We start from the raw sequence: 12,127 nt of genomic DNA, 5'->3' as shown, positions 1-12,127 counted from the left end.
GCCCCTCTGCTCAGCCCTGGAGAGCCTCACCTGGAGTGCTGTGTCCAGTTCTGGGCTCCTCAGGACAGAGATGGAGCTCCTGGAGCTGGTCCAGTGAAGAGATTTGAAGATGATGAGGGGATTGAATCATCTCTTCTACAAGGAAAGGCTGAGGGAGCTGGGCCTGTTCAGCCTCCAGAAGAGACAGCTGAGAGGGGACCTTAGCAATGTGTAAAAGTATCTGAAGGGAGAGTTGCTAAACCTGTGGAATATGCACTAATTTTGGACAGATTGCATCAGTTTAGTCCCCAGCCTGGATTTCTAGGTTAAGCTCTCTGAATTGCTCTGTACTCTTTCAGGACTTTTTATGTCTTTCCCTCTTGGAGCTAATGAAAGTGACAGGACAGAGCTACCATGAGGTGCAGAAGCTTCTCTGTAAAGTCAGCCGAGCTTGCGCTCCCAAAATGCAGACAGTAAGTGTGCTTGTGTTGGTACTCCTTTTGATACAATATCTGGAAAAGCTGAACATTGTCGCTCATCTTTTTAGCTGGGAGGCTTGTCTCAGTTTTACTGCACAATGCCATAATGTTTTTATTTTCAAATGTAGGTCTTTGATGCACTTTAGGTTGATACAGTTACATTTATTAGGTATTATAGCCCCATGAGATTGTTCAGGCTTGCAGCAGCAGTTCTGAGTGCAGCAGGGAAATAAGTCATACTCTCTGCCAATTCAGCATGTAAAAATTGCTTATAGCAATTGCTTATAGCAATATGTATCCTGCAGCGAAGAAAAGGATTTTTTTTTATGACAAGCAAATAATAAGAATTTTGGTATAAATTTGGTTTAGATATAAAAATGATGCCAAGAATTGAAGTGATCCTGAAAATCGCTTCTTAAGGACTTTTTCCACCCATGTAAATGAGTTGTGTGCCTTAGGCTACAGTAGCCTAACTGGGCAGGGTGCAAGAAGGAAACACATTGTCTGCAACGCAGTGGCAGCATTTTCTTTTCTTTTTTGAGTTCATATGAAAAGATGTCTTTTAAAACAGAGAGGATACGGTCTTTTAAAACTGAGAGGATACAGACAGTTCTGACCTCTGTCAATGCACCCTCTTTTTATTCCTTGCAAAAATAATCCATGTCCAAATGTGTAATTGGCATAGTAATTATAGGAGTAATTCTGTGAGACTTTAAATTCACTAATATCCTGCAATAAAATTAGTAATAGAAGAATTTGTATGACTTTTACTGCATGCATTTGAAGCTAGTAAATTGGTAATGAACACTGATCAGGGAATTTTACAGGTTGAAAACAAACCTTGTTGAATAGGAGCAGAGACAGTTTTTGTCACATCATGATTAAGGGCTTATTATTTAATATTGTGGTAAGGGAGAGAAAAAAGACTTAAATATACTCTCTGAGCTATAAATGGAATATAAATACAAGGAGGGGTGATGAGCTAAGGGCAGACTATAGCTGAATATAACAGTGCTTCTCTCATTGTTCAATGTTAAGTCATACCAGGTTGTTAAAAGCAAATACAATTTTCCTATTTCCATTTAAAAAAGCATTTTCTGCTTTGCTTGTTTTCTTTTGCTATTTCCCCTCCTTTTGTAGGCTTATGAAATGAAACTAAGAAAGTCTGTCAATCCTTCTTCAGCCTTTTTATCCACCACGCTTCATAGTTTGGATAGAGTCCTGCATGGTGGAGTGCCTTGTGGATCCCTCACAGAGGTAATTTGTTTAATATGTTTTACTTTAGTTGAGCATTCTGTTGCAGAATGAGCCATTTGTCGGGGATGAGCCATTTGTCGGGTGCAGGGAAAACTTGGGACTCTCACTATGAGATCAGCAAGCTCTGTTTATTGAAGAGAGCATATATACATTTTACAGCAAGTAATAAGCTCATGAATATTCTGTAATTTACACTGTCCATTGGCCACACCACAACATCCGCTCTTCCCCATTCCTTAGGGGTTGCACCTCTCTTTTCTCATGTCTCTTTCACTATTTGTTATCATACTACAGCTAGGCCCAAGGACACGCTATCTTGCGGGTGCAGGACTTGGAATTAGCCACAGCCCTGTACTTTTCCAGTTCTTAGCTACTCTCCCAACAGCATTCTGCCTAGAAATCGAAAGTCACAGATAGGTTGGACTGTCTTGTGTCAGGTGCTTCAAACACAAAATACACAAAAACGTTTGGATGAGAAGAAAATACATTTGTTTCGCATCCTGTAAGCAAGCTAGATTGATTTTGATTCCTGGTAGAAATGACTTTCAAAATCTAACAGTGATTTAAAACATACTAGAGATAAAGCAAGACTAAGTTGAAACTAAACAGTTCCTGCTCTAGAATCTCTTATATAATGAGGGTTTTTAAAGATTGGTTTGTAAAGATTCTGAATATTTCTTTTTGTAGACAATGGAATATGCACCATGCATGGAATGCACAGCACCAGGAAAGGCAATATTGCCCTTTAAGTTTTCTTCTGGAAAAAGCTTCTGAATGTGACTTTTGTATTCTATGATATTTTGGTTAAGAATGAAAGGACCTGCCTGGTGCAGTTCTCTACAGTGGGAGATCTCACCAAGGGAGGGAGACCTTTACATCTGTACAAGACATGTAGTGGATGAGACCAGAACTGCAAGCCCTTCCACCTGCACCTTGGGCTTGGTTGGTGACTGATACACAACTATTTGGTCAGAAATAATACAGAGATAACTAGGTAGGATCCAGAAATGTGATGAATAACTCAAAAGATTAGATGTGTCCAAGAAAAAATAAAATAGTGTGTCCAAAAAAAAAAATTGCTTTTTATTTGCCTTTTAGGTACTAAGTGTGGAAAGTAATTAGGGCACCTATTAGGGATTTTTCAGCAAATGAAAAGGTATATAACCATTGACCATACAGAAACTGATCTTTTCTTTTAAAGCCTGGTTCTAGGGATTTTAAGAAGCTTTTTTGCAAGAGTCTTGAGATTTAAAGTAGTTTAAAAGGTTGGCAGCTCTGAGTGTTCATCACATTGCTAGATGAAATTTTAGTAGAAAGCTATCAATTTACAGCTGCAGCTGGTTTGATGCTGTGCTTCTGCTGCTTTTATGCTCTACTGCAGCTTGTGAACACTTTCAGGTTTGTTTTTGTATTTTTGGATTTGAATGATCTTAGGATTTAACAATTTTAATTTGCTTTTTTACAAGTCACTGGAGCGTAACAGACAAGTAGATTGTCTTTTGGCATTTTTGAATTAGACGGATATTTTAAGTCTGACAGAAGTTCTCATCAAAAGTATGCTGAATGCAGAATTTACTTCCTGACTGCTAGGGCTAAATTATTGTCTTTCTGTTACTTTACCCAGCAGTAAAACTGGAAACTTGGAATTTGAGTACCTGATCAGAGGGATTAAGACTTGTGGTCATATCTTCTATAGCCAAATCTCCTTTCTTTTTGAGTGCCAGAGGAATTTGATTTGCATTACACTGTTTCAGATCATTTTTTTTCCAAGCCACTATTAGGTTTTAAATTGAAGACTAAATCATAGCTGAAATTCTGTGGTCAGAGCTTTTTTCCAAGTTTTATGAGCTTTTTTCCAAGTTTTATGAGGCAGAATTTATTTTTTAGAAATAAATTCCTAAAAAAAGGAATTTATTCAAAATCCTTTTTTGAATATCGAAGAGTTTAATCTTCTGGTAGATGAAGATTTAGCTTTGTGTTTTCATTCAAACCCTACAGATGTGCCAGAGAAAATAGTATATAACTTATGAAAAATAATTTATCTCTGCCTAATAAAATATATTTTAAAAAACTGAAGTGGTCTTCATGTTTTTCATGTCTCTGTCTGGGTGGGTTTTTTTCAGAGCAGATTTGGAATAAAATAAACCAAACAAATTTTTTGCAGACATTAAATTTAAATTTATTACAGGAATTTCAAGAAGGATTCAATTGTTCTAAACACTTGCTGAACCAGGGGCTAACGATAATAAAATGTAGTTTTGTAAAATTCTTCACTGTGGATTATTTGAAAGCCTGTTTTAAGGCCCGTTACAGGAATGCAGATTAAACATGAAATATTGTTGGTTTTGGGAATACAAATGCTTTCTTGCTCCATTGGCTTGCTTCCTTGTGCTGCAAGGTTCCCTCATTTTCTCGGATGTGATGCTCATATCCTGAGACATTTTTACAGCATCTCTGCTGAACTGGCTTCTGTGTCAGCCACTGAAATGGATCTTGGGTCCAGTGCACCTCCCAGGCAAGGCTGAAACTAGAAATGTTTTTATGAAGTATCATCACAGTTGTCCAAACATTTTAATTTCACAAACTGGATTGATGCCCTCCCCTCATTCATTTCAAGTTCTCTTTCTAACAAGAAACAACTGGTGAGATTCATTGGCAGTCACAGTCTAAGGAATGTGTATTGCCTCTGTACTTTTTGTATATGCTTTGGGTTCACATTAAATTGTAGCAGATATTGCTGATGTGATAGTTTGTAATTTAAGTGCACTGGCTGGGGAACAGATAATTGCATAAATTACTGATTCTTGATCTGTAATTCACCAAATGCAGTGTGTTCTTCTAAAAAACATCATTTAATGCTTCTCTTGCATTAAAGCTTCAAGTAGATGGTTTGATATAGCTTGACTTTTAGGCCTTGTTAAAAGGCAAAGGTGATTAAAGGGATTTTAACCAACTGTTAACTGTAGCTACTGTGATCCTTCTGTGTTTCCTTGTATATTTTCTGGGCTTCAAGTCATGCTGCTACTGCTTAAAACAAAACCATAGCAATACTGTATTATCTTCTGGTGAAAGTATTTGTGCTTGAAACCAAACTATCGTGCATGTAGTCTCAAAAATCAGTTTGATTTTGAGTGCCTGTCAATTGTAAAGTTTTTAAATTTGAAAGTTAAATTAAACTTTTTAAATTTAAAACAATAGCTCTGTGTTTAGGCCTTTGTTCTGGCAGTACTAGGTGTTTTGAGACAGCATGCTTTGTTTTACAGTTCAGCTTACCTGGAGAGGCCTGCTTTTACACCTTGCATTATTAGTTTGTTGCTACTGGCATAAGAATGAACCCATTACTCTGATTTCCCTGCCTAGAGTCACTTTATTTTTGCTGGGTTTTGGCCCTCTGAGTATTTATGATTTCATCATCTCCCTTCCCAGAAGCAGTGACAATGTGATATTGTATTCAAAGACCCCCTGTAGTAGTAATGAACTTGCAATTATCTGAACACAGTGCCCAGCATTCAGACACAATCTCTGGAAGATCTGCAGAGGATAAAGTACAGCAGACTGCCATCTCTAGTAGAAAAACATTGCTCTCAGAAACTGGTGATCTCATCAAACAATGTGTTCTTTGGATCCTTTTTCTCCTCAAAATCGTACTGGAAGCTTTTTCATGCAAGCTGAGCATGCTCTCTTTGAATGCTGCTTCACCACAGGGGCTTTCAGTGAGCACAGGTGGAAGCTTTGGGGATCTGGTCTGGATCATTGAATGGTGTTGGTGTTGAAATATGATAATAGGGAGTTAACATCAATGAAAAAACACACACTGCATAGGGCAGAGTGTAGTCTCTGGGGCAGATAAAATCTGTCTAATGTATAAATGTGGTTCATATTTAACATTCATTCTTTATAGGATATAAGCAATTAGCCTTGTATTTCTAGGAGAGACCTGGTTTTACCAAGTTCATGATGATTTCTAGGGAGATGTTTGTCTGTGAGCTCAATAGCTCTGGACTTAGTTTTCAGCTCTAAAAGCCATTGATGACATGTGAATGTCAACTGTGAATCTTTTAATTCTGCACTGTTTTAGAAGGTAGCAGAGGGACAGGTGGAAGAGAGCTAGATGTCTCTAGGGAAGATCTTGTGAGGTGAGGGGGAAAGTAGGGGACCTCAAATTTGAAAGGTAATAATGATGTCAGAGAAGGTGACATCATAAGCATAATGCTCTGTCTGAAAAGCTTTTTTTTCTTCTTCAGGGGATGAATTTGTCTGCAAGGTACAGATCCAATAGTAGTTGCAAATTGGTCTTTGTGGGCTATGTTCTGTCTTTTCATGGCTGTTGTCTCCTTTGGTTACTGAAAGAGCAGAACTGGGGGAACACAGGCTGATGGGACTTAGATAAAAGTAGAAGTATGGTGAAATGAATGTTATGTTGCTAATCTTTTTCCTTCCAGATAACTAGCCCACCAGGTTGTGGCAAAACACAATTTTGTATTATGTTAAGTGTTCTGGCTACGCTTCCTGTGAGCATGGGAGGACTAGATGGGGCTGTGATATACATCGACACAGAGTCTGCATTCAGTGCTGAAAGGTAAGGTGCAAAATTCTAAAATACACACAACTTCTTAGCACCTTTTATCCTGGAACCTTCAAATATTTTCTGAGCAATAATTGTGCATTTTTAAATACTGGTGGTAATTATTAAACATTCCTCTGGTACATGCAGTTATTCCACAGACAATGAAATTAACTTAATAAAATGGTTTGTTCACCTTCCTAATTTGTATGAGGTTGCAGATTCCAGTTCTGGTATGACAAGGTGGATGGCATGATCTTTAATTTTTAAATGGTTTTATTAGTACCTGAAATCTTCCTTTGCAGTTTGGTTTGTGGAGTTAACAGGATATTGATTAGAGGATGTAAAGGCAGAGCATTTTGGCTACAGAGGCAGTGGAGGTTTTCCAGTGAACAGTAGGACTGGTGTTGCCAGTTTTCCTTCAGATTTCCATCCTATTTCTGTTCAATACCCTCCTGCATTTCTGATTCCCTTCTGCGGCAACCTTGCATCTCCTGTATCCCCAGCAGCTATGCAGCTTATTTCTGTAACATACCTGGTTCTTCTCATATCTCCTGCTTGGCCCATGCAACCCAAATGGCTCAGCTGTGCATGTTGATGTGCTTGGGTGCTGAATGGGTGTGCTATGCTGGATTGCTTGAGTTACTGTTGGTTGCTGCTCTTCCCATGTTAACTGTCTGATTAACTGTTGAAATAATCCTGCAGTGTTTCATTAAATGTAGCTCTAATTTATTTTACTTAGTTACCAAAGTTTCCTAAATGTTGTGGCTTTGATCTTTTTGAGATTTCAGTTCCTTGGTCCCTGTTGTTTAGAATGAGCAAGTTCAAAAGTTAAGGGTCTGGGGAAGGACAAGAAGTACAGTAGTCTCATCCTGATTAGTGTAGAAAAATGGGCAGAAAGAGGTTCAGTGAAATAATTTATATATTTCAGATGATCTAGCAGCTATAGCCATGGCATGATTCTGGAGTATTAAGGCAAATGTATTTCCATTGATTATTCATTGCAAGTTATCATAGATGAGAAGGTGGGATTTCAAACCCTGCTTTTTGTCAAGTTAATGTCACAGAAGTTTGAAGTATATCAAAGGAAAAAAGCTTCAAGCAATGGTTCTGTAAAGTACTGTGCTTCCTCCTTACACACCATTTAGGTTTTATTTCAGGTCCCTGAAATGTAAATAGTGAAAAAAGGTAGGACCTAAAGAGTGAGTTAAGACTTGTCACTTAGAAATGAGTGCTAAAGAAAAGGAAAGCAGATGCAGATGAAACTGAGACTGCTGAAAATAGAATAGGATGTAGAAAGGAAACATGGCAAAAATAATATTATTATGGATGAAAATATTTATGTATTAAATCATATTTAGTATTGCTCAGTCGCAAATGATAAACACAATTTCAGCAGACCGACTATATCTTATACTTTCTGTGTTGCATCCTCTAAGGAGCTGAACCATCATGGCCAGGGAGGTGCATATACCCTTTTCCCAAGGTGGTTGGGAGCTGGAGCATTTGCCATTTGTGAAGAGACCAAGGACTTCCTCAGTGGAGTAGAGAGAAGATATTGGGCCAATCTAACAGTAGCCTTCACTTGCCAATGAGGAGGCCCGAAGGAGATGGCACAGGGCTGTGTGCTGGGAGACAGCAGGCATACATTGAGCTTCATTTCTGGGCTGATATATGGAGAAGCTTTGCAATTCCTGATTGCCTTTATGGTGAAAAAGCTTTGCCCAGAGAGGTGGGGCTGTCTCCATCCTTGAAGGCTTCTGAAATAAAGACTCAAGTAACTTGTTCTGATTTCATAGCTGGCACTACGTTGAATAGGATGTTACCTCAAATCTCCTGAGCTCTGTTCCTAAACTGATTTTAAATTTGTTTTCTCTAAATTCTCTTTAACTTTGTGTTTTAATGAAAGGAGCCTAAGTTTAAAGAGAGATAGCAAGTAAGTTGTGCCCACAAGTATAATCCACTAGATGCCACTCTTCTCAAGCTATAGGTGGTGGGATATGTCTGCTTAAAATATAAACAATTAAGTATTTTTTGTTATTAAAAACTAAAAAAATTTTTGTGGAAAAAATTTTCTGTCTAATGGATCTTCTCTTTCTTACCAGCTTGTTAGATTTCTTTGGTGACACAAAACCCAATCTATGATTTCACTGCAAGGTAAAGGTGAAAAGGAAGATGGTTAGAGTTGGAGAGTAGTTTTATTTCAATGAAATTAATATTTATGTAAAATAATTTGAATAGGAAAATGCTTGGTCATTAAGTGAAATTTCTGGTATAAAACTTGAAGAACTTACTCAGTAAGTAAACTTTCCTTCAAGAGGAGACATGCCCTTTCTTTGCTTACAGACACATGATGTCTTTCCCTAGTGTACCACTGACTCAGCATCACTGGAAGGAGAATCTAACTGTTCTGATTTCCACTGTTTCACTCAGACTGATACAGTATGCTTTTCCTTTTAAAGAGATTTCCAGTCTTAGTTGGTATCTGCTTATGGCTCAGAACTTTGCTGTGTTTGCTTTCTGAATACTTGATGTCTTATTAGCTTGTATTATTCTTTTTTGCAGTATTATGCCTTCTGGTTTTTGTTGTTGTTTGTTTTTAATAGGTTGATTGAGATAGCAGCAAACAGATTCCCTACTTATTATGACTCAGATGAAAAGCTGCTCTGCATGACCCGTAGCATCCACCTGTACCGAGAGCTGACCTGCTGCAGTGTGCTGAATAGGTACTCTTTTCCAGAGTTTAAGAAAAGACAATTTTGACTGGATTGTCTAAAACATTTTTTTTTTAATCAAAGTTTTATGAAGAATAATTAATTTGAGACCTTTTCATGTGGATACCAGCATGGTCTCCAACAAAGTAACATTGTTACAGAAAGGTTGACATTGCTCTTATCATTTCATAGCATGTGACTAATCCACTTGATGATTTTTAATTTGTGATAGACAATTTCTATGTGATCTGATTCTTGTAAGCCTTTAAAGGGGAATGTTCATGAGACAGGTATTCTCTTGGGCTGTGGAGAGACCATAGTATAAGAGTTATGTTTTCCATGAAATTGAAGTTTGTTCCTCCAAAGCAGTTTACTTCCAAGAAGATGGGGATTCCTCCAGCAGTGGGAGGGAGAAGTTGTTTAGCTGTCACCAGCCTGAGTGCAATATTGTATTGCCATGTTTTTATGTTATGTTAATTTGTGAACATATATTGCAATGAAAATTAATGAAGTTATATTTTATCATCATGTGGTATGCTTTATGTTAGCGGGAGAATTATTATCAGAATAGTTTTGCCTCCTAATACAGCTTTATCAGAGAACAGCTAGTAGCATATTAAAGAAATATGGAATGGCTTGGGTTGGAGGAGAGTTTAAAGGTCATCTAGCTCCAAACCTCCCATCACAGGCAGGGATAGCACCCACTTGGTCAGGTTGTTCAGGGCCCCATCCAACTTGGCATTAAACATTTTCAGGAGTAGGGCGTACACAGCTTCTCTGGGCACCTGTGCCAGTGCCTCACTACCCACTGAGTAAAGCATTTCTTCCTGAATTTTAATCTAAATCTCTTCTTTTGGTTTTAAGCCATTTCCCCATGTCCTATCACTATCTGCCCGTGTAAAAAGTCACTCTCCCTCTTACTTATTAATCCCCTTGAAGTGCTGGAAGAGCACAGTGAGGCACAGTCTCAGTGCCCACTTTACTTGCTGTCTGCCATTCAGGAGTTGTACAGCATATTGTTGCTAGCAGAGGTCTTCCAAAACTTTCTTGTAGAGAGGTCCTGGTTTGGGCCCACTGAGCCTCAGATTCCTTTCCAAATCTCTTCAATACATGCAGATGTCAATGGAGGTGGTGTGTGGGGATGAAAAAAGAGGGACTGACTTTAAGCTTACTAAATGTATCTTTATTTTAAACATTTTAGTGTTATATTTTTTTTTCTGTAAATAATGCTATAAGTGACTTTTTTTTTTTTTTTTTAGGATTATGTCTTTGGAAGAAGAAATTATTTTGAAGAAGGTTAAACTTGTAATAATTGACTCTGTTGCTTCAGTTGTCAGAAAGGAGTTTGATACAAAACTCCAGGGCAATCTGGCAGAGAGAAGTAACTTTTTGAATAGAGGAGCATCAGTGTTGAAGTATTTGGCAGAGGAGTTCTCAATACCAGTAAGTTCTTCCTCCTTTTCTAAGTTTTTGCCTTACAGTATCAAGCAATAGAGAAGAAGGAGAATGACAGGAAGAAGAAACCAGACAATGATTCTTGCAGGAATCTTTATGCAGGTACCAGTTGGAATATAGTTGGGAAATAGAAGAATAGTAATGGTTCTGCTTGGTGTGTTTCTTCTGTGGGTTTTTGTTTGTTTTTTTTTAATTTCTTTGAAATTATTTTAATTTTTGTTAATTTTGGACTTTAAAGAAGCAAATATTAATAGAGTCTCCAGCTATTTCTGTGCTTCTTTTTAGTTTTTTTTTTTTTCTTAAATCCTACATTTTCTTGCCATTTAATATTGTCTATCCTGATGGTTCCTTTGTGCTGCATTGTCACTCTACCTAATGCATGCTCTAGGTAGGTGAAGATTTTTTTCTGCCTCTGTTTCTTTTACTTAAATTCATAGAATCTCAAAAAGACTTATGCTCTGGAACAGTGTGAATTCCTTTTGTATCTGGTAATGTATGCTAATTCCTGCAGAAGGGAAGGTAACAGGTCAGCAAATCCTTGTCTGTAGACTTGCCCATAAAATGCAAAGGAAGACATGAACACTCAGTGCAAAGACTGGGTAGACCTGATTGAAAAGTGCTTTAGAAGATGTAAACTGTGTATATGTGTTTGTGTGTGTGTTTATTTTGTGTTCCACAAAGGGCCATTTCAAAAGATACCATTGAAACTCAACTCTTTAAAGTATTTCCTGGTATAGGTAACCTACTCATCACTCCAGTGTAAGAGAGAAGCTGGGTAAGAATGTGAGTAAGGCTGGTGGGGCCTTTTTCACTCTGATGCCTCTGAGGTCACAGAAATTATCACATCAGAAATAGGAAGTGTGGAACTGGCTGATCTAACTGCAGAGGAATGGATTTCCTTCTGCATGTGACTTCTAAAGACTTCTGATGGGGACAATTAAACCCTGCCTAAGTGCCTTTAAAGTTCATGTACAGAAGATAGCATCCCAGTCAGTGCACCCAGTAAAATTGATAGCGACTGTTTATAAAGCCAGGAAAGACTTGTGTGTAATAGTGTACAGTCTGATATTTTGGTAAAATATTATGCAGCCCTTTGAGAAAGGGGAAAAGTTTTATGAGAAGATTTTTTTTCTCTATTTCTCCATTTTCTTCTCCTTTAGATAGCCCCTGCCCTCTACTTTCGCTGAAATGATGAAGCTGAGCTGGATTTGAATCTCTGACATTTCAGGCTGGAGTGTGTTGTGCATCTGCAAGTGCCGGTGCATACTGCAAAATCAGTCTGCTGTTCCATGTATTCCAATAACTTCCCTTACAGAGTATCTGAGGTTTTCACTGTAAATAACTCTGTTGGCATTATTTCAGATGTTTTTACTTATCTAGAAAATAATAAATATAAATTTGGGACTAAGGACATTAGTAAGGTTGCAAAGTGATTTAGATCACTAATAAATTGGACACATGAATGTAACTCTTCATGGCACAATCAGTGCAACTAAATGCTAAATTGGGCAACAATTAGGGAGATTGAATCTGAGGCTGATAGGATTTGAACTTGAAATCAATCCTTTTGGCTGTAGCTAAAGGTCTGGTGAAAAACTGCAAGTAGTAGAACAAGGGGATTGGAAAAGAGGAGATATCAGTGAAGAAGACATAAGGTTCTTACTTTGTTTAGCTTAGCT

At 37.8% G+C, this 12,127-nt stretch overlaps 1 protein-coding gene across 1 annotated transcript in view; it reads left to right on the top strand.

Annotated features, from left to right (window-relative positions):
* RAD51B (RAD51 paralog B) overlaps window positions 1-12,127 on the top strand; it is a 397,656-nt gene that overhangs the window by 38,879 nt on the left and 346,650 nt on the right. Inside the window, exons 3-7 of the mRNA XM_054275735.1 lie at window positions 339-452; window positions 1,599-1,715; window positions 6,158-6,294; window positions 8,886-9,005; window positions 10,253-10,436. Of these exons, the coding sequence (XP_054131710.1) occupies window positions 339-452; window positions 1,599-1,715; window positions 6,158-6,294; window positions 8,886-9,005; window positions 10,253-10,436 (672 nt within the window). The remainder of the gene's footprint in view (window positions 1-338; window positions 453-1,598; window positions 1,716-6,157; window positions 6,295-8,885; window positions 9,006-10,252; window positions 10,437-12,127) is intronic.

Source organism: Melozone crissalis, unplaced genomic scaffold (assembly GCF_028551555.1).
Source record: "Melozone crissalis strain CALT ecotype California unplaced genomic scaffold, PUWL_Pcris_2 ptg000018l_1, whole genome shotgun sequence".
In the NCBI taxonomy this organism is placed as follows: Eukaryota; Metazoa; Chordata; class Aves; order Passeriformes; family Passerellidae; genus Melozone; species Melozone crissalis.
The sequence above is the reverse complement of the archived record's forward strand: the minus strand, read 5'-3'. Positions and strand labels throughout refer to the sequence as shown.